General features: G+C 50.3%; 1 protein-coding gene across 14 annotated transcripts in view; it reads right to left on the minus strand.

Annotated features, from left to right (window-relative positions):
• CACNA1B (calcium voltage-gated channel subunit alpha1 B) overlaps positions 1-25,248 on the minus strand; it is a 252,505-nt gene that overhangs the window by 153,959 nt on the left and 73,298 nt on the right. For 8 of the 14 annotated variants that reach the window (XM_033238326.1, XM_033238333.1, XM_033238336.1 and 5 more), the window contains exons 6-9: positions 24,137-24,240; positions 19,957-20,072; positions 18,638-18,694; positions 17,761-17,853 (exon numbers count right to left, since the gene is read on the minus strand). In XM_033238326.1, the coding sequence (XP_033094217.1) occupies positions 17,761-17,853; positions 18,638-18,694; positions 19,957-20,072; positions 24,137-24,240 (370 nt within the window). The remainder of the gene's footprint in view (positions 1-17,760; positions 17,854-18,637; positions 18,695-19,956; positions 20,073-24,136; positions 24,241-25,248) is intronic. The other 6 variants (XM_033238339.1, XM_033238337.1, XM_033238335.1 and 3 more) reach the window with 1 other exon arrangement.

The raw sequence follows: 25,248 nt of genomic DNA on the forward strand, positions 1-25,248 counted from the left end.
CCAGCCGGTCACAGACAATTGTGCCAGTGACCCCTGTGACCTCCACTTCACAGCTGAGGGAACCAAGGCCTTGATGATCTCCATGGTTACTGGGTGCCAGATGGGAGAGTGGGATTGAAGTGGATGATACGCACTCACTGTCTCTGGTCCCCAGCATCCCCAGCCACCTTCTAGGAGCACAGTCTTGATGCCCCCAGGCCACTCTCCACGAGCACCCCAAGCTTTTTCCCCTGAAGACATAAATGTGAGTTAGTCCCTCCCCAGATCCCATCTCTTCAGCACAGCCCACGGAGCTCTGCAGCATCTGTCCCTCCCTCTTTCTCCGTCATGGACTCAGGGGTCAGTACCCATGGGCTGTCTGTTTTCTAAGTAGTTTTCCTGGAACACAGCCAAGTTCATCTGTTTATGCATGGTCCATGGCTGTTCAATGTCCGCAATACTCACTGTTGGAAACTTTGTCCACCTGCTCCAGTCTGACTGCTTCTCTACCCTGCTCACCACCCAACCCAGCAGCCTTTTCCCGTGTCCACGCACATCACTCCTGCTGTGTCCTGGACCTTCACACAGTATCCCAAGTGTGAAATGCATCCCTCGCTGGACTCCTTCCCACACACCTTCGGGTCTCAGCATTAACGTCACCTGCACAGAGCACCTGCTCTGGGCACACTGTTTAGAACAGGGCCCTCGGCTCACCTCCAACAGTGGCCCTGACCACATCACCACTTGTCACTGTGTTTTATTGTTGACCTGTTCCATGCCCAACTCCCAGACAAGACTGTAGGCTTCATGAGGACAGGGCCACGTTGTCTTTTGTACCACTGAGCCCCTCACACTGAGAGGCACTTCACTAATGCTTAACAACGGAGGGAAGGGTCTCTGTGAGGATTCAGGTGTGTGTCTGTACAGGAGCTGGCTGTGTGTCTCTGTAGAAGAGCACATCTGCCTGTGTAAGCGTTTCTTAGTTTGTGCGCTAAGCTTGGCCGTGTGTGACTCTGTGCTCTCAGAGAGCAGACAGCTGTGCCCCAGCCATTGTTCTCTTAGTGGGCTTTGAATACCTGGGCTTGAGCATGGGGTCCCCGTGTGAGGATGTGGGGAGCAGTGTATGTTAACATGTACTTTCTGTGTGTTTGTACACATATGTGTATGTGTGTACACCCAGGTTCTCAGTGGCACAAAAGAGCAGGGGCAGTGTGGGCATGCATGCTATGCACAATTTTCTGTTTCTACACACGTGTGTATGTGTGCACATCCAGGCTCTCAGTGGCATGGAAGAGGGGGTATGTGGGTGCATGTGCTATGAGGACTTTCTGTGTGTTTGTACACACATGCATATGTGTGCACACCCAGGCTCTCAGTGGCATGGGAGAGAGGAGCTGTGTGGGCACTTGTGCCATGTGCACTTTGTGTACACACATGCATATGTGTGCACACCCAGGCTCTCAGTGGCATGGGAGAGAGGGGGAGTGTGGGCACTTGTGCCATGTGCACTTTGTGTACACACGTGCATATGTGTGCACACCCAGGCTCTCAGTGGCATGAGAGAGAGGAGCTGTGTGGGCATGTGTCCTATGTGCACCTTCTGTGTGTTTGTACATATGTGCATACATGTGCACACCCAGGCTCTCAGTGGCACGGGAAAGAAGATGTATAAGCATGTGTAATACATGCATACCCAGGCTCTCAGTGGCACTCAAGAGATGATGTGTGTGAGCATGCTTACTATAAGCACTGTGTGTTTGTACGCACATGCATATGTGTGCACACCCAGGTTCTCAGTGGTACAAAAGAGCAGGGGCAGTGTAGGCATGTGTGCTATTTTCTGTTTGTACACATATGCATGTGTGTGCACACCCAGGCTCTCAGTGGCACAGAAGGGGGGGGTGTGGGCTCGTGTGCTATGTGCACTTTGTGTGTTTGTACACATGTGTGTACGTGTGCACACCCAGGGTCTCAGTGGCACAGAACGGGGGGGTGTGTGGGCTCGTGTGCTATGTGCACTTTGTGTGTTTGTACACATGTGTGTACGTGTGCACACCCAGGGTCTCAGTGGCATGTGGCCGGCCCTGCTGAGGGCCAGGGATGACCACTCCCCACAGAGGCAGCAATAGGACAGGAGGGAGGCAGGCATGCAGTGCAGATAAGGAGGGACACACACACAGGCAGAGCTGTGCACAGAACAAGCCCACACACTCCGAACCCCCCATGCACCCACACACAGTTGCGCAGGAACACAAGAGTCACACACACACATGCTTCACAACACACATCCAGCCCGACTGCGCTCACTTTTGAAGATCCAATGAGATGCTCACACAGATGCACTCCTCAGCACACATGAGGCACACACCTGTGAACACAAACAGGGCCACTCTGGGAAGAAGGGATAGAGAACATGTGACTCATGTAAACGCACATGTGGCCACGAAAACAAGCAACAAATTATCCAAAGGGGACTCTGTGGCCATGCCCACCAGCCAGTAAGAACCAGTCAGCCCCTGCTATGAGAAAGGCCTCATAGAAATGCTGCCCTTTCACAATGGGCCACAGCACCCCCAACACACACATCTCCCTTTGCCACACAAGACAACCACACACATCTACCTGTGCCACACAAGACAACCACACACATCCTCCTGTACCACACAAGACAACCACACACATCCTCGCCCGTCACAGGCACAACCATAGTCATGCCAACAGCCGTATTTGCACAGAACCGCACTCCCTAGACATTGCCCTTCAAGTCCACCAGTTCCTTGCCGTAAACATCCACTTTGGAGAAGCCAGAGGAGATAGAGCCAGGGGACTGAGCAAGACCTAATAGAGGGACTCCTGCTCCAGAGGTCCTGGAGGAGAGCTGGGTGCAGCCCCTCACATCCTCAGCAGCACCCAAGACTGATGTGTTTGTTCCCTGGGGATGGGGAACAGGTCCCTAAGGACAGCAAGCAGTCACTGTGGGCTCCAGTCTATGGCAGTAAAAGCAGAGTCTACAGGAAATGCAGAAACATCTCTGGAATCACAGCTTTGGGTGGGGAAAACCAAGAGAGATTGGGCTTCTTTTCAGTTTCCTGCATTTTCCAGGTTTCACTTAATTAGCATATATTCTTTATCATGAAAAAGCTTATTTCAAGAAAACTGATATGACATCTTCAAGCTAGGGAGAACATTCCATATTACATTAACCTATGAATGATGACACAGTGAAGTACTGTTGAGAACAGGGCCTGACTACATGCAAATACTTAGATTTCTATCTCTTGTGCCCTAAGGCAGAGTCTTTGCTAGTCCTGGGTAACACCCATTTGTTCAAAAAATGTGTACAAATTGTGCCAGGCCCTGATCAAAGCCCAGAAAACACAAAATGACCAAGATCTGTCTCTGCTCTCAATAACCCTTCTAGGGGCCAGCAGAAGACATAAAAGAAAGGGTGTTTCCTTCCAGCACAGCTGCTGTATTTGCCACACGGGGCAACAAATGTGGCGTGAGGCTACAGCACCAGCTGATGGAGGCCCTAATGGCTGTCACTCCGGCCCTCATGCACATCACACAGCCTGGAGATTCCTCAACTGAAAACAGAGCACAGTCACCTGAACCTCACAAGGTGGTGTAGGATTCAATGAGACACCACAGGGCCGAGCTCAGCGGGGCTCAACCAGCTGACAGGCATCAGGACGGACAGGGTGATATGGGTTATGGACAAGCCCGGGCTGGTGACACAGCCAGTCCTCAGGCAGAGGGCAGTCGAGCTCACCAAGCAGTGTTGAGAATGTGGAGATTCAAGCATGGCTTTGTCTCCTCCCCACCAGGCCCCAGGCCCTAAACCCACCCTAAACCAACAGCAGAGGCCAGTGGGTCCTGAACGCAAGGGAATCCTTGGTGTCTGCTGGGCACCCAGAAGGAAAAGTCAACAAAGGCCCAGGGATCCAAGTATAGCAACAAACAACTCAAAATAAAACCAAAGTAAAAGAGAGAGAACAAAATTGTTAGAGAAAAAATAAAATTCTCTTCTGAAACCACTCAGCAGATGAAAAAAAGGGGAGTTTAGTCAAGCACAAGCAGCATCTCCAACGTGGAGGAGAACACGAGCTCAAGGAAGAGGGCGTGGACTGACAGGAGCAGAGCAAGGGACGCCAGGTGAAACAGGAGAGGCTCCAGAAGCAGGAGAACAAGAAAAGGAGACAGAATAATGAGACAAATGGAGGGAAGTACTCCGCGCCGGAGGCGGCCCTGAGCCTACAGTTTGAGGCGGTGAGAGAGCAAGTCACTGACAAAGGAAAAGCATCCCAGTGTCCGATGCCTCATCTGCAATTTGAGGCGGTGAGAGAGAGCAAGTCACTGACAAAGGAAAAGCATCCCAGTGTCCGATGCCTCATCTGCAACAGGAAACGAGAGAGAGAGAGAGAGACAGACAGACAGACAGACAGAGATTGCAGCGGGCACAGCAGCCTGGATCTCGCTCCTCAGTGGGGAACAAGGAAGGGCACCTGAGCGTACACAGGAACTTGAAGGGTCAGCCACCACCCACACCCCCATTCATTTCAGGGGAGAGCAGCCGAGTGACAGGACAGAGTTAAAACGGGGGAGACAGTCCTGCAGTGAGCAAGGACTGAAGAGAGGAGAGGAGAGGAGAGGAGAGGAGAGGAGAGGAGAGGAGAGGAGAGAGAGGAGAGGAGAGGAGAGGAGAGGAGAGGAGAGGAGAGGAGAGGAGAGGATAAGAGAGAAGAGAGAAGAGAGAAGAGAAACAGAAGGGAAGAGAAGAGAAGAGAAGATGCTAACGTAAACCCAAGTGAGTGAGGATACGGCTCTGAGAGCGTGCAACAGGAGTGACAGCTGAGGGCCCCTGGGCATAGGGGAGTCTCTGGGGGCAGCCTGAAGGGACTGGCGATAGTCAAGAATGAAAAGTGAACACCCTCAAACCAGGATGCAGAGGCAGGGCAAGTACTGGAAAGGCTGTGACTTACTGGGTATGGGTGGAGGCAGAATAAAGGGAAATAGAGAAATTTAGTGATGGAACTAGTACATCTTGGTGGTAAAGATGCTAAAGAAACAAAAACAGTAAAGAGGAATGTTGACAATTATGAGAGCAGGGAAAGGAAGGTAACCTTTTGTGGAAGAGAAGAATTAGAGAGTAGAAATAAGCAAGGGAGGAGAGGGGCAATAAACAGCAACTTGATTAAAGCAACAAAACTTGGGATGAAGAATAGAGTCAAACATTATACTAAATAGAGAGAGACTGGATTCACCCATTACCATTAGAAACAGAGATCATACAACTAGGTTTTTTTTAAAAAAAAAAAAAAAGGCAAAACCACCAAGCCAGGCGTGATGGTGCACAGCTATAGTCCCAGCTACTCAGGAGGCTGAGACAGGAGGATCATCCTGGGCAACATAACTCTGTCTCTTAAATAATTAAAATTTTAAAAAATTTTGGCCAGGCACGGTGGCTCACGCCTATAATCCCAGCACTTTGAGAGGCCAAGGCGGGGGGATCACGAGGTCAGGAGATCGAGACCATCCTGGCTAACACAGTGAAAACCCGTCTCTACTAAACAAAATGCAAAAAATTAGCTGGGTGTGGTGGCGGACACCTATAGTCCCAGCTACTCGGGAGGCTGAGGCAGGACAATGGCGTGAACCCGGGAGGCAGAGCTGGCAGTGAGCTGAGATCTGGCCACTGCACTCCAGCCTGGGCGACAGAGCGAGACTCCATCTCAAAAAGAAATAATAATAATAATTAAAAAGCAGAACCCAGATAAATACAATTTACAAGAACACTTAAAATGATAAAGAACAGCTGGAAACGAAAAGAAAAGAAAGGTACCAGGCAAATGCAAGTTAAAAACCAAAACCAGTGATAGCAACAAAAAGTAGAACCAATGACATTCGATGTCAACAAGGTGCAACTGTCCAGCAGAAGAACTGCACAGATTAAGAAGGTATTGTGTGATGAAATAAAGCATAATTTAGGAAGAAAATGTAACAATAATAAACCGTATATTGACCAAACTATATAGTGACTAAATATATAAACAAAAGTCACTAGAAATACAAGAGGAACTTCATAAAAAATAAAATGGGCCAGGCACGGTGGCTCACACCTGTAATCCCCACACTTTGGGAGACCAAGGCGGGCGGATCATGAGGTCAGGAGTTCAAGACCAGCCTGACCAACCTGGTGAAACCCTGTCTCTAATAAAAATACAAAAATTAGCTGGGCATGGTGGTGGGCGCCTATAATCCCAGCTACTTGGGAGGCTGAGGCAGGAAAATTGTTTGAACCCAGGAGGCGGAGGTTGCAATGAGTTGAGATCATACCACTGCATACCAGCCTAGGCGATAGGGCAAGACTCTGTCTTTAAATAAATAAATAAATAAATAAATAAAATGAAGTAGGGCATGCCACCACCTTGGTCATTCAGGCTTCTCAGCCATCCCAACCTGTGGGCCTTGGAAAGTTCAAACTGACTAGGGGATGAAGGGATCTCCAAAACAGCACAGCTGCTCTATCAAAAAGCAGCCAGGTTGCTTTAAATGGGTTCTTGACCCTATTCCTCCTGACTGGGTAAGACCTCCCAACTGGGGTCTCCAGTCACCTCCTACAGGCACATTCAGGGCAGCAATAGGTCAGTACCCCCTGGGACAGAGCTTATAGAGGAAGGGGCAGGATGCCGTCTTTGCTGTTTCACGACCTTCACTGGTGAAACCACCAGGTACGGGGAAAACTAAGGCAACTAGGCTCTGGAGCGGACCCACAGAAAATAGCAGCAGCCCTAGGGAAGAAAGGCCAGACTGTTAAAAGAAAAGCAAACAAACAGAAAACAATAACAACAACAACAAAACACAAAAACCCCATCCAAAGGTCAGCAACCTCAAAGATCAAAGGTGGATAAGCCCACAAAGATGAGAAATAATCAACACAAAAATGCTTAAAATTCAAAAAGTCAGAGTGCCCCTTTTCCTTCAAATGACCGCACCTCTCCAGCAAGGGTTCAGAACTGGGCTGAAACTGAGATTGCTGAAATGACAGAAGTTGGCTTCAGAAGGTATGTAATAATGAACTTCACTTATGAAGCTAAAGGAGCATGTGGTAAACCAATGCAAAGAAGTTAAGAATCATGATAAAACAATACAGGAACTGACAGCCAGTATAGCCAGTTTAGAAAGGAATATAACCAACCTGTTAGAGCTGAAAAACACACTACAAGAACTTCACAATGCAGTCACAAGTATTAATAGCAGAACAGATCAAGCAGAGGAAATAATCTCAGAGCTGCAAGACTATTTTTCTGAAATAGACGGGCGAACAAAAATAGAGAAAAAAGAGTGAAAAGAAATGAACAAAACCTCTAAGAAATATGGGATTATGTAAAGAGACTGAATCTATGACTGATTAGGATGCCTTAAGGAGACAAGGAGATTGGAACAAGTTGGAAAATGTACTTTAGGATATCATCCAGGAGAACTTCCCCAACCTTGTAAGACTGGCCAACATTCAAATTCAGGAAATGCAGAGAACCCCAGTAAAATACTCCATGAGAAGATCATCCCCAAGACACATAATCATCAGACTCTCCAAGGCTGAAGTGAAGGAAAGAATGTTAAGGGCAGCCAGAGAGAAAGACCAGGTCACCTGCAAAGGGAATCCCATCAGACTAACAGTGGACCTCTCAGTGGAAACCCTACAAGCTAGAAGAGATTGGGGGCCAATATTTAACATTCTTAAAGAAAATAATTTCAAATCCAGAATTTCATATCTGGACAAATCAAGCTTCATAAGCGAAGGAGAAATAAGATCCTTTCCAGGGAAGCAAATGCTGAGGGAATTTGTTACTACCAGACCTGCCCTGCAAGGTGTCCTGAAGGAAGAACTAAATATGGAAAGGAAAAACCATTACTAGCCACTGCAAAAACACACTGAAATACACAGACCAGTGACACTATGAAGAAACCACACAAAAAGTCTGCAGAATAACCAGCAGGCATCATGATGACAGGATCAAATCCACACATAATAATACCAACTTTAGGCGGGCCATGGTGGCTCATGACTGTAATCCCAGCACTTTGGGAGGCTGAGGCAGGTAGATCATTTGAGGTCTGGAGTTCAACCAGCCTGACCAACATGATGAAACCTCATCTCTACTAAAAATACAAAAAAATTAGTCAGGTGTGATGGCACATGCCTGTAGTCCCAGATACTTGGAAGGCTGAGAGGCAGCAGAATCACTTGAACTCGGGAGGTGGAGGTTGCAGTGAGCCGAGATCACACCATTGCACTCCAGCCTGGGCGACAGAGTGAGACCCTGTCTCAAATAATAATAATAATAATAATAATAATGACTTTAAATGTAAATGGGCTAAATGCACCAATTAAAAGATGCAGAATGGCAAGCAAGATAAAGAACCAAGACCCATCAGTATGTTGTCTTCAAGAGACCCACCTCACATGCAAAGACACACACGGGCTCAAAATAAAGAGATGGAGGAAAATCTACCAAGCAAATGGAAAACAGAAAAGAGTAGGGGTTGCTATCCTAGTTTCTGACAAAACAGACTTTAAATGAACAAAGATCAAAAATGATGATGAAGGGCATTACATAGTGGTAAAGGGTTCAATTCAACAAGAAGAGCTAAGTGTCCTAAATATACATGTACCCAGGAGTACCCAGTATACAGTACATGTACACAGGAGTACCCAGTATACAGTACATGTATACAGGAGTACCCAGTATACAGTACATGTACCCAGGAGTACCAGTATACAGTACATGTATACAGGAGTACCCAGTATACAGTACATGTACCCAGGAGTACCAGTATACAGTACATGTATACAGGAGTACCCAGTATACAGTACATGTACCCAGGAGTACCCAGTATACAGTACATGTATACAGGAGTACCCAGTATACAGTACATGTACCCAGGAGTACCAGTATACAGTACATGTACACAGGAGTACCCAGTATACAGTACATGTACCAGGAGTACCCAGTATACAGTACATGTATACAGGAGTACCCAGTATACAGTACATGTACCCAGGAGTACCCAGTATACAGTACATGTATACAGGAGTACCCAGTATACAGTACATGTACCCAGGAGTACCCAGTATACAGTACATGTATACAGGAGTACCCAGTATACAGTACATGTACCCAGGAGTACCCAGTATACAGTACATGTACACAGGAGTACCCAGTATACAGTACATGTACCCAGGAGTACCCAGTATACAGTACATGTATACAGGAGTACCCAGTATACAGTACATGTACCCAGGAGTACCCAGTATACAGTACATGTACCCAGGAGTACCCAGTATACAGTACATGTACCCAGGAGTACCCAGTATACAGTACATGTATACAGGAGTACCCAGTATACAGTACATGTATACAGGGTACCCAGTATACAGTACATGTACCCAGGAGTACCCAGTATACAGTACATGTACCCAGGAGTACCCAGTATACAGTACATGTACACAGGAGTACCCAGTATACAGTACATGTACCCAGGAGTACCCAGTATACAGTACATGTACCCAGGAGTACCCAGTATACAGTACATGTATACAGGAGTACCCAGTATACAGTACATGTACCCAGGAGTACCCAGTATACAGTACATGTATACAGGAGTACCCAGTATACAGTACATGTACCCAGGAGTACCCAGTATACAGTACATGTATACAGGAGTACCCAGTATACAGTACATGTACCCAGGAGTACCCAGTATACAGTACATGTATACAGGAGTACCCAGTATACAGTACATGTACCCAGGAGTACCCAGTATACAGTACATGTATACAGGAGTACCCAGTATACAGTACATGTACCCAGGAGTACCCAGTATACAGTACATGTATACAGGAGTACCCAGTATACAGTACATGTACCCAGGAGTACCCAGTATACAGTACATGTATACAGGAGTACCCAGATTCATGAAGCAAGTTGTTGAAGACTTAAAAGAGACTTAGACTCTCACACAATAACAGTGGGAGACTTTAACAACCTACCAACAATATTAGACAGATCAACAAGACAGAAAACCAACAAAGACATTCATGACTTGAACTCAGCTCTGGATCAAGTGGACCTGATAGATATACACAGAACTCTCCACCCAAAGACAATGGAATATACATTCTTCTCATCGCCACAGGACACTTACTCTAAAATTGATCACATAATTGGAAGTAAAACACTCCTCAGCAAATGCAAAAGAACTGAAATAACAAAGTGTCCAAGACCACAGTGCAATCAAATTAGAAATCAAATTAAGAAATTCACTCAAAACCACACAACCACATGCAAACTGAACAACCTGCTCCTGAATGAATTTTGGGTAAATAATGATATTAATGCAGAAATCAAAAAGTTCTTTGAAACTAATGAGAACAAAGATATAACATACTGAATCTCTGGGACACAGCTAAAGCAGTGTTAAGAAGGAAATTTATCACACTAAATGCCCATACCAAAAAGAAACATCTCAAGTTAACAACCTCACATCACAACTAAAAGAACTAGAGAACCAAGAGCAAACAAAACTCAAAGCTAGCAGAAGACAAGAAATAACTAAGATCAGAGCTGAACTGAAGGAGATAGAGACATGAAAAATCCATCAAAAAAATCAGTAAAAACAGGAGTTGGTTTTTTGGAAAAAAAAAAAAAATTAAGAAAATAGATAGACCACTAGCTAAACTAAAAAGAAAGAGAAGACAGAAGATTCAAATAAACACAATCAGAAATGATAAAGGATATATCACCACTGACCTCACAGAAATACAGACAACCATCAGAGAATACTATAAACACCTATGTGCACACACGCTAGAAAATCTAGAAGAAATGAATAAATTCCTGGACACATACACCCTCCTAAGATTGAACCAGGAATAAATTGAGTCCCTGAAAAGACCAAAAATGAGGTCTAAAATCGAGTCACTAATAAATAGCCTACCAATCAAAAAAAGCCCAGGTCCAGATGGACTCACAGCTCAATTCTCCCAGAGGTACAAAGACGAGCTGGTACCAATTCTACTGAAACTATTCTAAACAATTGTAAAGGAAGGACTCCTCCCTAACTCATTCTATGAGACCAGCATCATCCTTATATCAAAACCTGACAGATACAACAAAACAATAAAACTTCAGGCCAATATCCTAGATGAAGATGAACATTGATGCAAAAATCCTCAACAAAATATTGGCAAACCAAATCCAGCAGCACATCAAAAAGCTTATCTACCACACTCAAGTAGGCTTCATCCTTGGGATGCAAGGTTGGTTCAACATACCCAAATCAATAAATGTGATTCATCACATAAACAGATCTAAAGACAAAAACCACATGATTATCTCAATAGATGCAGAAAAGACCTTCGATAAAATTCAACATCCTTTCATGTTAAAAACTTTTAATAAACTAGCTATTAAAGGGACATACCTCAAAATAATAAGAGATATATATGACAAAGCCATAGCCAATATCATAATGAATGGGCAAAACCTGGAAGCATTCCCCTTGAAAACGTGCACAACACAAGGATGTCTCTTACCACTCCTATCCAACACAGTACTGGAAGTTCTGGCCAGAGCAATCTGGCAAGATAAAGAAATACAGGGTATTTACATAGAAAGGGAAGAAGTCAAACTATCTTTGTTTGCAGATGCCATCATCTGAGAAAAGCTTCTCAAGCCGCTAAGCAACTTCAGCAAAGTCTCAGGATACAAAATCAACGTTCAAATATCGCCAGCATTCTTATACACCAACAATAGGCAAGCCAAGAGCCAAATCATGCATGAACTCCTATTTGCAATTGCCACAAAAAAATAAAAATAAAATACCTAGGAATAAAGCTAAGATGTATTTCCTATTATTAAATAGAATACCCTACTTAATAAATGGTGCTGGGAGAACAAACAACCCCATTAAAAAGTAGGCAAAGGACACGAACGGACACTTCTCAAAAGAAGACATACGTGTGGCCAACAAACATGAAAAAAAGCTCAATATCACTGATCATTAGAGAAATGTAAATCAAAACCACAATGAGATATCATCTCACTCCACTCAGAATGGCTATTATAAAAAAAAAAAAAAAAACAGATGCTGGAGAGGTTATGGAGGAAAGGGAACACTTTACACATTTGGTGGGTGTAAATTAGTTCAACTATTGTGGAAGATAGTGTGGCAGTTCCTCAAAGACTTAGAGGTGGAAATACCACTTGACCCAATCCCATTACTGGGTCTATCCCAAAGGAATATAAATCATTGTATTATAAAGATACATGCACAAATATGTTCATGGCGGCACTATTCACAGTAGCAAAGACATGGAACCAACCTAAATGCCCATCAATGATAGACTGGATAAAGAAAATGGGGTCACACACATACACTATGGAATACTATGCAGCCATAAAAGGAATGAGATCATGTCCTCTACAGAGACACAGAGAAAGCTGGAGGCCATTATCCTTAGCAAACTAATACAGGAATGGAAAACCAAATACCACATGTTCTCACTTTTAAGTGGGAGCAAAATGATGAGAAGATATGAACACATGGTGGGGGAACAACACACACTGGGACCCGTCGGAGGGTGGCGGGTAGGAGGGAGAGCATCAGGAAGACTAGCTAATGGATGCTGGCTTAATACCTGGGTGATGTGATGATCTATGCAGCAAACCACCATGGCACATGTTTACCTATGTAACAAACCTGCACATCCTGCACATGTACCCCTGAACTTAAAATAAAAATTAAGAAAAAGAGGCCAGGCGCAGTGGCTCAAGCCTGTAATCCCAGTACTTTGGGAGGCCGAGACGGGTGGATCATGAGGTCAGGAGATCGAGGCCATCCTGGCTAACACGGTGAAACCCCCGCCTCTACTAAAAAATACAAAAACTAGTGAAACCCCGTCTCTACTAAAAAATACAAAAAACTAGCCAGGCGAGGTGGCGGGCGTCTGTAGTCCCAGCTATTCAGGAGGCTGAGGCAGGAGAATGGCGTAAACCGGGGAGGTGGAGCTTGCAGTGAGCTGAGATCCAGCCACTGCACTCCAGCCTGGGCAACAGAGCGAGACTCCAAAAAAAAAAAAACAATTAAGAAAAAGAAATGATGCTGACTTAATGAGGAAAATGAAGAAAAAAAATACAGGACGTACATTTGTTTATGTGAATAAAACTTAAAAATCAGTTATGAACTTAGAATTTGAAAACTTATAAACGTAGAGATTTACAGGCCACATCTCCCAATCATTATCTGATACAATTAGAAATAATAAAAGGTGACCAAAATATCTTCACTACTTGTAAATTAAGAAGCACACTCCTAGTAAACATTTGACTCAAGAGTAAAGAATCTATTATCTAGAAATCAGAAAAAGGAAGACATCACAGCAAAGCTTTACGTAAAGGAAAATGTACAACTCCAAATGCCTTTGCTATTAAAGAAATAAAAAGAACATTACTTATTTTAAGGAATTAGAAAAATAATACAGTAAACCAAAATAATGTAGAAAAATAAACTTAATAAAGATATAATTACATTGAAAGCAAAAAATAGACGAAAAAATCTAAAATCTGGTTATTTAAAGTGATCTTTAATATATGCATTAACCCCATATGATGCTATCTAAGAAAAAAAGAGAAGGGAAAGTTAGACATACTAGGCGTTATAATGATCTAAGTCTCAGAGCCTTAAATGTCCTCTGTAACCGTAACACTATAGTATGTCCCAGCCTAGACACGAGGTCCCAACCTGTGCAGTGCCTCCGTGACATCTCCACTGAGTCTGCTGCACGCATCCTAAACCCTGCATGTCTGAACCAAACATGAGCGTTAGTGACAACCAAGCCCACGGATCCTGTGGTCCAATTCTCTGGCTGCTCAGGACAATGCCCTGGGGAGCTGGCCTTGATGTCTGTCCTTCCCCAGCCCTGCACAGTGGGTTGGCAAATCCTGAAGACTTGACTTCAAAATACACCTGGACTTACCATCCTCTCCGCTGCCACCTCCAGGCCCCAGCCACTGTCTGTTGCATTTTTACAGCAGCCTCCTAACTGGTCTCCTTGCACCTTCCCTTTTATCAGTTCAGTTTCTCCTGAGCTCAGCAGCCAGAGCGACCCAGAGAGACGCTTATACCACAGAAGCCCGAAGGTGTTGCCCCTCTGCAAACCACCAGGACGGTCTGGGGTGCTGGCTGGAACTGAGCCTGTCTGACCCTTGAGTTTCCTCCACCATTCCTCACAACCTATGGCACCTCACTCCAGCCACACCGGCCTCCAAGACGTTCCAACCCACACCTGTGTGCCAAAGACAGTCTTGTCTTGGGGTCTTGGCACTAGTTGCCTGGAATGCCCTTTCCCAGAGGTCCCTCAGGCCGACTTCCCCTCTCCCCTGACCTCCCCCCTCTTCCCCAGGCTGACCTCCCCTCCCTGGCAGCGTCTCCCCTCTCCCAGGTGTCCCTCAGGACGACCTCCCCTCCCCCTCTCCCGACTCAGGCCAACCTTCCCTTCCCCCTGCCCCCCCACAACCCCCACATCCCTCAGGCCAACCTCCCCTCTCTCTCCTGGGCGACCCTCAGACCAACTTCCCCCTGCCCTCCACCTCCGAGTCCCTCAGGCCTACCTCCCCTCTCTCCCGGGTTGTCCCTCAGGCCAACCTCCCCTCCCCCGCGGCATCTCTCAGGCTGACCTCCCCTCACCCTCCCCCCAACTCAGGCCAACTTCCCCTCCCCAACACTGCGTCCCTTAGGCCGACCTCCCCTTCCTGCTTAACTACCCCGCTGCCACGCCCCGTGTCCCTCAGACCAACCTCCCTTCTCCCCCGACCTCCCTCTCTCCTTCCCTCTCTCCGGCTGTCCCTCAGGCCAACCTCCCCTTCCCGCTTCCCTACCCCACCCCCCTACCCCCGCACGACCGGACCGTGTACCTCAGGCCGACCTCCCCTTCCGCTCACCCACACTCAGGCCAACCTTCCCTCCCCCCCCACCCCCAACCGTCCCGTCCCGCATCCTGGTTGGCCTGAAGAGTTCCTCAGGCTGCCCTCTCCTGGCTTCCCTCAGGCCGACCTCCTCACTTCCTGCAACTCTTTTACTCAAAGGCAGTCGTTTTCCTCAGGCCTTCTATGGCCGTGAATTTCTGGCACCGCCCCCCCCACCCCCCCACAAACACGCTTCCACTCCTGCCTTCCTGACCTCTTCCTCCTCTGCACAGGGCTCTGGCATGCGGCGTATTTTCCTTACTAGCTTATTTGTTGTCTGATGCCCCCGCTGCAGGGAAACTCCAGTGATGAAGGGCCTTTAATATGGGTTTCTCCAGTGTGGCGGCCCCCATGCCTCAGTTGCTGGCATGAGGCAGTCACTGGATAGACATCTGCTGAGTGAGGCACAAGCACTCAGCACCGGACACAGGCGAGGTTAAGAATGTCGCCAGAGAGCCAGTGCGAAACGCCACAGAAAGGGATCCGAACACCCGGAGAAAGGCGCAATTTCCTAACAAAGCCTAAGCCACAACACTGGTCCAAATCTTTTTTTTTTTTCTTTTTTGGATTATGTAGATTCACAGTTTTATCTCATCTATAAGAAACAGAGTTCCGGTGTTATTTAAATGATTCCAAACCAAAGACATTTTAACTCTTCATTTTACAAAATCAGAATAAAAACTCTAGATAAAATAACAATAGAAGGAAACTATTTAGCTACCACAGTCATATAATAAATTGTTCAAAATTATAAGATGGAACAGGCACAGTGGCTCACACCTGTAATCTCAGCACTTTGGGAGGCCGAAGTGGGTAGATCACCTGAGGTCAGGAGTTAGAGAACAGCTGGGCCAACATGGTGAAACCCTGTCTCTCCTAAAAATACAAAAAATTAGCCAGGCGGCTAGTGCACGCCTGTAATCCCAGCTACTTGGGAGGCTGAGGCAGGAGACTCGCTAGAACCTGGGAGATGGAGGTTGCAGTGAGCTGAGATCGCGCCATTGAACTCCAACCCGGGCAACAAAAGTGAAATCTTTGTGTCAAAAAAAAGAATTAATTACATAAAATAAAATTATAAGATGATAAAACATTCAGATCTATGATATACCTTGGTATCTCGTTATTGTCAAAATAAATACAAAATAATTTACAAACAAACCCAATAGAAAACTGTATAGCATATAAGAAGAGTCACCAAAGGCCAAGTCCAGATGGGGAACAAACATTTAGAAAGAGGGCCAGCATCACGGACAGTAGGAGAAAGGAAAATTGTAGTGCCAAAGACATATTACTCTGCGCTTATCAAATTGGCCGCAAACTGGGAAAAATCAAAAGGAGCCATCACATAGCACTGCATGAGGGCGAAGTTAGGTCTGTACTGTGGATGGAATGTGGGGTCGCACAGAACTCTGAACAGTACAACACTCTCACCCTCAGCACCTGCTCCTGGGAATCTGCCCCAGAGAAAAGCACTAGTGAGGAAGGACAGCCATTCTCAAGGACTTGGGACAGTATTTTTCATAGTGAGATAAAAGCACTAGAGGCCGGGCGCGGTGGCTCAAGCCTGTAATCCCAGCACTTTGGGAGGCTGAGACGGGCGGATCACGAGGTCAGGAGATCGAGACCGTCCTGGCTAACATGGTGAAACCCCGTCTCTACTAAAAAATACAAAAAACTAGCTGGGCAAGGTGGCGGGCGCCTGTAGTCCCAGCTACTCGGGAGGCTGAGGCAGGAGAATGGCGTAAGCCCAGGAGGTGGAGCTTGCAGTGAGCTGAGATCCGGTCACTGCACTCCAGCCTGGGCGACAGAGCCAGACTCCATCTCAAAAAAAAAAAAAAAAAAGCACTAGAAATGAATGGCCCTCAGCAGACAATCAGAAGACGAGCAACTGAACAACTCGTGACACCACGTCAGCAACGCTATGTAGCCCCCAACAAGAGGGGGCTAGAATCAGACAAACTGATTAGGAGCGGTTTAGGACAGGGATTGATGAGACAAGTTGATATGAAATCATTTTTGTAACAGGAGAAGACTCCAAAACTCTACATGCATACTTGTGTGTGGATGTATGCGTGTTCGTGTGTATTATCTGAGATGAGCATGGAGAAATAGGGCAGGGTACGTTCAAAGTTGTTAACAGGAGTTCCCTAGTGCTGAGTGAGGACAGAAAAGGTCCAGTTTAAGTGTGTGTGTGTGTACACGTGAGCGTGTTCCCTGTTTGATTCAAGAGTTCTGTCTCATACATGTAACAATATAATGGGAGACATCTTCTAAATCTGGTCCACTCACAGACTGCTGTACCGCAAAGAAGTCCAGTTTGGATCTCCTGCAGAGAGACTTGGTGTCTCAAAATGAAGCAATGTCCAGGCACTTCTGGAACCAGAGTCTGGTACCAGAGAGGAAAGGAACCGACCCAGCTCTGTTGGTTAAATTAACCAGAATGTTCCTTGTACTGTTTGAGAGGTAGGGGATAACACAAGGGTCTCAGAAGTAGCAGGTCCAGAAAGTGGAAAACAGACGGGGGCTGACGACAGAGGTGGCCCTGCAGAGTCCTCCAGCCTTGGGATATGGCTAAGGGTCCTACGTCCACATGAGGGTCACAAAGCCAGGAGCAGCAAACTGTCTGAAAGGAGCCTGCAGACGTTTGGGCAAGAAGGGGTCTCCAACAGTGGCTGGGCAGCAGGGGAAGTGGAGCACGCACTCCATGTCCAGCTCAAGCCTGGCAGAGCCGGAGGGATGCCCTGAGACTCACCAACAGCACAGAGATCTGCAAACCGGTCCTCCCCCTCCTCTGCGTGGATCAGGTCATTTCTGCTCTTCTTTGTGGCGGCTCTCTTCAGCACTGCTTTAAACAAAGGATGGGAGAGACTGCCTGAGCTGCAGCCCTCAGGCCACCTGCCTCAGCGGGGCATGGGATCACTCTCCCGCTGAGACCAGCGACCTCTCCTGAGCTCCTGTCCTGAACTGGGGCTGAGGCTCAGACTGGATGATTCTGGCCCCCCTTGGGTCTCTCTCAGTCCCCAGAGTCGAAGAGACAAGGAATTTTGAGGGTGAGGGGTCCCCACTTTCCCTTCCTTCCAAAATGAGGCCAGTGGGGAGGCCTGGCCACCAGGGAGACCAGGAAACGTCCATCTGGGGCAAGGCCAGGACTACAACGCGGACAGCACAGACCTGCTCAGAGCCACGGGCATGGGGCTGGCTGAGACTGCCACAGATGTGTCCATGCTGTCTGGCCCTGACCTGAGCAGTGAGTGTGCAGAGAGGGCAGCCTTCCCTGCTGCTGCAGCTATGCTGGTAACCAGTGCCAGCAACCACAGCAATGGGGCCCAGGCTCCCTCTCGTGGCCCCAGGTTGTACCATGAGCCTTCCCATGGTCTCTGGGAGCAGCAGCACCCCAAGACCTGGGGATAGACACAGCTCAGTTTAAAACTGCGATGTGGGCCTGTGTCAGGTGCCCGGGGTCAGACACCATGGCCCTCGTCTGTGTTCATGTGATGGCTGTGTAGGTGCCTGGCACTGCAGAGAGCACCTCATGTGAAACATGCAGGCGGGCACATGTCACCACCCACGGAGAGCACACAGCCACCAGAGCCCTCCGCCACACCGGCGTGCCAGCGAGTGCCACCTACCGTCCAAAGGGGACTTCTCCTCTGCATTCCTGTCCTCCTCAGCCAGCATGACTTCCTCTACAAGGGGAACACAGCCTCAGGTCAGAGCCCTCCTGACCCCAGGAATGTCCCAGGACAGAGGCACATCTCTGTCTGGAAGGCTCTGCCTTCTCAGCAGTTTTTTGTTTTTGTTTTTGTTTTTTTTTGAGACGGAGTCTGGCTGTGTGGCCCAGGCTGGAGTGCAGTGGCATGATCTCCACTCACTGCAAGCTCTGCTTCCCGGGTTCAGGCCATTCTCCTGCCTTAGCCTCCTGTGTAGCTGAGACTACAGGCACCCGCCACCGCACCCGGCTAATTTTTGTATTTTTAGTAGAGACAGGGTTTCACCGTGTTAGCCAGGATGGTCTCGATCTCCTGACCTCGTGATCCGCCTGTCTCGGCCTCCCAAAGTGCTGCGATTACAGGCGTGAGCCACCGCGCCCAGCCTTTTTTTTTTGAGACAGAGTCTCGCTCTGTTGCCCAGGCTAGAGTGCAATGGCACGATCTCAGCTCACTGCAACCTCCACCTTCCAGGTTCAAGCAATTCTCCTGCCTCAGCTTCCCGAGTACCTGGGATTACAGATGCCCGCCACCGCACCCGGCTAACTTTTGTATTTTTTGTAGAGACGGGATTTCACCGTGTTGGCCAGGATGGTCTCGAACTTCTGACCTCAGGTGATCCGCCCGCCTCAGCCTCCCAAAGTGCTGGGATTACAGGCGTGAGCCACTGCACCTGGCTGCCTTATCAGCTCTTACGCTTCCAGATGCCAGCAGGGCCCACAGCTGAGCTTTTTCTACTGGGACAGACAGTGTCCTGTGAAGAGGACTCAGTCGCCTTGTGTCTGCCCGTCCCTACCCACACGTCATCTCCCTGAGAACAGCTGTGCCACAAGCGAGTTCATCTCTCAGGAGCCACTTGGGAAACCTTAGGAAGTGGGAGTGGGTGCCCCATGTGGAGGGAAGAGCGCTGGCCTGGGGTGAGGGGAGGGAGTCCAGGCTTGACAAAGCCCAGAGTCAGGGCACAGAAGGGACTTGGCTGAGACTAATGGGGAGAGACCAGCTTTAGGCTGGGCCATGGCAGAGTCCTCCATTTAAAAGGCCACTGTCCTCAGAGCCATAGGGCTGCCTGGTGCCAGGCCCCCGGGTGAGCTAGAGAGAAATCCCTTCTCACTCTGCTCACTACAAAGCCCCTTCAGGCTCTACCCGACAGCCAGGGCACCCGAGCTGGCAGCAGAGCAGAACTGGGGACAGAGAACTAACAGTGGCCGGCCAGGAGTGCAGTGGCTCCCACGGGCCCTCACCCGCCTTGAAGATCCACTCCAGGTACCCGTTGAGCTCTCGCTCGATCTGCTGCTGCCGGCGCAGCTTCAGGAAGGCACGGCGGTTCTCCACCCTCTCTCGCTCCTTGGCAAACTCCCTACCATGCAGGGGCCAGAAAAGCAAGATCAGGTGAGTGCCAGCCCCACAGGTGTGCAGCCCCAGAGACAAAAAGGACCAGGGAAAGCCTGAGACAGGACACCCAGGCTGCAGGCTGCCGCTTCAGGCAGGCTCCTGCCACCCCGGCCTCTTCTAACCTGAGCTCTCCAGAGCACCATGCAGCTCCCTGTGCACCCAGAGAGCCTCCATGAGCAGCCCAGGTAGCCCTCCGTCCTCAGACTCCTGTGGCACTTAGGGACAGTGCCTTGGTCCCCAGAGGAGCAGTTCTAGAGAACAGGGACAATTTCACAGCCCCTGCCTACAGCAACCTACGCATGCGCTTCCTCCCTCCCCGCTGCGCCAGGCTCTGTTATCTGCTGTCCTCCAAAGAGGTCCTGGCAAGAATTCTCCAGAGGAGAACGTTCACTTTGCTTCCTCTGTCGGTTCAGATGCAAAGCCTCTGTGGGAAGGAGAAGGCACAGACTGGACCAGACAGGGACAGGGAAGAAGGGACTGGGTCGGGGCAGGCAAGAGGCGGAAGGAAAATACCGCAGAGTCCACATAGCCTCCTCAACCAAGCCTCTGAGGCTCACAGTGAGCAGGAGAGGAGACCTTCTGTCATTGGCCCCCGACATCTTACCCCAGCCCCGCCTGAGCCTTTACAGCCATTGTGGTGACCAGCAGAGAACATGTGTCCTTCCAGCTCAGCACCCCCACCCTAGCCCCAGACTCCCGGTCAAGCTTTAAGGCTCACAGTGCCGGAAGTAAGCCATTCTCTCTCTCTCTCACACACACACACACACACACACACACACACAAAGCTTCTGGGCTTGGTGAAGAGGGTGTGGCAGGCATGAGTCCCAGCATACACAGCCCCGGCGCAACAGTCCCTGGCTCTGACCACCACTGACCCCGGGCGCAGGGCCACTGTCTGCTAGGCACTGAGCTGCTACAGCCCAGGCAGTGCAAGGTGACCGGGCCTGCCCAGGTGCACCCTCCCATCTGGGCATCCCAAGTCCCAAATCTACAGGAAAGCAGGGTCCACTGTGGTCTCCCCACCCAGGCCAATCCCATGCCCTGAGAATGAGAGGGCCTGGGGGACACGCGAAGGGCAAGGACATCACTGCTTGAACTGATCTGAGAGCTACCAGCAGCAGATCCCCGCCACAGTCTGCCCCCCCCCAGAGCAGCTGCTTCTCACGCAGTGGCCGGCAGCAGGGCCGGCCCTCCCTGAGCTTCTGTCCTCGCTGGGTGAGAAGGGGCAGGACAGGCGCCACCTGTTCTGCTTCTCTGGGATGCGGTGAGGATGGGACCTCTGGAAATGGAGAGAGAGAGGCCGAATTGGCCCCAAGCTGGCCCCCTCTGCAGCTCTCGTCCAGACATGGCAGAGCTGTGGCTTTTCCCACAGAGCAAGGCTGGGAAGGTGGCCTCTCACCACTGCCACCCCGGGGTGCAGGACCCACATGGGGAGCACTGGTACCTGGCTTGGGGGCCCTCTGCTGGGCCTGTGGGCCTGAGGGAGGGTTCAGCTGGGCTGACTGGAAGACCATCCCATATCCTATTCTCCCCAGAGGCTGAGATCCTCATAGTGGGGAAGGAGCTGGAAGGACCATGTAGGCCCTGCCTTGGGCCTCCCCTCCAGCCCCTCAGGCTGTTCTGCACATTCCCTAGAGGGATGCAGCAGGAAGCCCTGAGCAGGCTGCCCTCCTGCCTCCCCTTGAACCCACCTATGCTCCTGCCAGGCTTCCCACCAGGCAGCGTTCTCAGCGCCCTCGGCACCAGGCAGCATCCCGAGCACAGCCCAGGCACCTCACAAGCCTGGCTGCTGCCAGCTCCCTGCCAGCCTCTGTGCCCTCTCCCCACAACACCCTCTGACTCCAGCTCCAAGTACCTCTGCTACACACAGGCCACAACCCTCTGTCCACTGTGCCTCCACTCGAGCTGCTCTCTGCCTGTAAGACCCTCCTCCTTCCTGAGCCTGGCTCATTTCTAGTCCCCCAGTTGGGTCTCAGCTGAGATGTCCCTCCCCTGGTGCCTCCTCCAAGCCCCAAGCCTCCGCCGGCTACCCCACCAGGCTAGGAGTTCTATTGCCATCCCCTGAGCTTGCTGGTTCCCATGGAGGCTCTTGGAGAGGCCTGCTAGTGACAATCACACCCCTTACAGGACAAGGCCAAAACCAAGGGCACGATCTCCCTCCAGAGCCCAGAGGCCTCAGCTCCAGCCGCCCGCCCCACTCTGTGGCTGCTCCCGTCCTGATGAGCATGGCAGCAACTCCCAGGTTCACCAGGCTCTGTCCCCAGCCCAGCTCGGAGCCCTGGGCCTGAGCAGGGATCACAGGGAGGACAGAGGGGAGATGTGCTCCTCCAGCCTCACAGGGGAGCTGAGGCCAAGGTGGGAGCAGGGAGCCAGGCAGGCCTGATGCCCTCCACCTCCTTCCTAGCACAACTCCTCACTCTATGGTAGGGCAGGAGCCCCAAATACCAATCCCAGTCAGGCCCCATACATGGCACCTCTTCAGCGCTCAGCCCCGGGGTGGGACAGGGGGTGCTGTGTGCCCACAGGCCCACCCGGCCATGCCCACCTACCACATCCCACTCCCAGAGAGGACTCTTTCTCCACCTTCTCCAGGATGGACCCCTAGCCCTGAGCCCTCTCTCTCACCCTCCCCTGGGGTAGCTTGGCACAAACAGGTGACCTGAGAGGAGATGCACGCCAGCGGTCAGGGCCAGGGTAGCAAGCCCAGAGGTGACTGTGCAGAGATCACAGTGCCCCCAGTCATTCCTCACCACAGTAACAGAGGGGCTCTCTGTGGCCACAGAGGCTGCTCGGAAACCCTGTCCCAGACCACGCCTCCATCTACCAAGACTACACTTCCCATCACAGACCAACCTCCGGTTACAGACCACACCTCCCATTCCAGACCACACTCACCTCCTATCTACCCATAGACCACACCTCCCATCTACCCAGGCCACACCTCCCATCATAGACCACACCTCCCATCACAGACCACACTTCCCGTCTACCCATAGACCACACCTCCTGTCTATGCAGGCCACAGCTCCCATCACAGACTACACCTCCCATCCCAGACTACACGTCCCATCACAGAACACACCTCCCATTCCAGGCCACACCTCCCATCACAGACCACTCCTCCCATTCCAGATCATACCTCCCATCTACCCATAGACCACACCTCCCATCCACCCAGACCAACCTCCCATTCCAGACCACACCTCCCATTACAGAACACACCACCCATTCCAGACCATACCTCCCATCTACCCATAGACCACACCTCCCATCCCAGACCACACTTCCCATCCCAGACCACACCTCCCACCATAGACCACACCTCCCATCTACCCATAGACCACACCTCCTGTCTACCCAGGCCACACCTCCCATCATAGACCACACCTCCCATCCCAGACCACACCTCCCATCACAGATCACACCTCCCATTCCAGACCACACCTCCCATCTACCCATAGACCACACCTCCTGTCTACCCAGGCCACACCTCCCATCATAGACCACACCTCCCATCCCAGACCACACCTCCCATCACAGATCACACCTCCCATTCCAGACCACACCTCCCATCTACCCATAGACCACACCTCCTGTCTACCCAGGCCACACCTCCCATCACAGACCACACCTCCCATCCCAGACCACACTTCCCATCACAGATCACACCTCCCATTCCAGACCACACCTCCATCTACCCATAGACCACACCTCCCATCTACCCAGGCCACACCTCCCATCACAGACCACACCTCCTGTCTGGCCAGATGAGTAGCAGCAGCTGCTCCCCCATGGCAGAGACCACGGAAAGGCCAAGGGTATGATGGAGGTAAGGGGCTGAGGGGCTCATCAAGGACAGGTCAGGATGGTGGCACAAAGGAAGGGCTGCCAGAACATAGAACACCAGGAGCAACCACCACAGAGGGCACCCATGGGCCAGGCCCCCACCCCAAGTGTCACGTGTGCCCCTGTTGACCCCTCAGCTGAGAACACAGAGGGCACCTGCACATCCCCCACATGGTCTCTCACCCCGATAGCACGCCCAGCACCAGGTTGAGCATGAAGAAGGAGCCGATGATGATGAGAGGGATGAAGTAGAGCCAGTTCCAGGTGTTGCCGGCCGCATCGTTTGTCTGGAAGCAAGGAGAGGGAGATGAGGAAGGACAGACAAAACACACAGTCGCGGCCACAGAAGCACCCCCGGCCCCCAACAGGCCTCCTTCTCAGAAGCATACACCTGGTAGGGTCCAGGCCATGGAGAGGCCAGTCAGGGGGAAGTTCAAGCATGGGGCTGGAGTCCAGGCAGCACCCACAGGCAGACGTGCCCTTGCTGGCAGAGTTCTCTCTAGACTGCAGCTCCCAGAGGACCCGGGACACTCCGTGCTGCCAGCCACCGCCTGGCAACACTCAAAAGCCAACCAGTAGGCCCAGTGAGCCAAGGCTGTATGGATGCCCCGAGGTGGCATGAGCACGCAACCTCTGCCATACACCTCCCTGGCTCCCAGACATCCCTGGGCAGTTCCAAAGCTATGTCCTCCTGAAGGGGGCCCACAGGCCCAAGTCCACATCAGACCCATCTGCAGCAGCTCCCACAGCTGAGAGCCAACAGTGGACCCATCCGCATTTTCAATCTCACCACACGCCTGGCCTGAGACAGCGCCCAGCACTCAGGCGTGATCTGAATAGCTGAAAGCAAAGAGGGACCTTCTTTCCCGGATCTTTTGCTTTTTATAGCACAGCCCACAAAAGGGTGTGCTCCTTTGAACCCAATTTAATCCCATAGTTGTTTTGTTTTTATGCATTCCCAGGGGATGTGGCTAAGGGGTGCAGAGAAAGCACCAGCACAAGCCAGGCCAGCTCTCCCTAACCAAGGCAGCCTAGCACACACCGCAGAAAACACGGGCTCTTTCTTCTGTGAGTCTGGTGCTGGAGAGAAGCCAGGAGGGCAGTGGGTGCCAAGGGAGGCAGCCCCTAGTCCCGTTCCTGGACACCTCTCCTCAGAGGCAGTTCACAAGACATGGGACGGGGCTCCACCGACTCCACCAAGACAGAGGCAGGGGGACAGTCGGGTGCTGCCCTGCAGCGGGCACTGATCTCCAGGTGCTGCTGTTGGCATTCCTGCCCTCCAGTATCTGCCAGCC

This window comes from Trachypithecus francoisi, unplaced genomic scaffold (assembly GCF_009764315.1).
Source record: "Trachypithecus francoisi isolate TF-2019V2 unplaced genomic scaffold, Tfra_2.0 Lachesis_group16, whole genome shotgun sequence".
In the NCBI taxonomy this organism is placed as follows: domain Eukaryota; kingdom Metazoa; phylum Chordata; class Mammalia; order Primates; family Cercopithecidae; genus Trachypithecus; species Trachypithecus francoisi.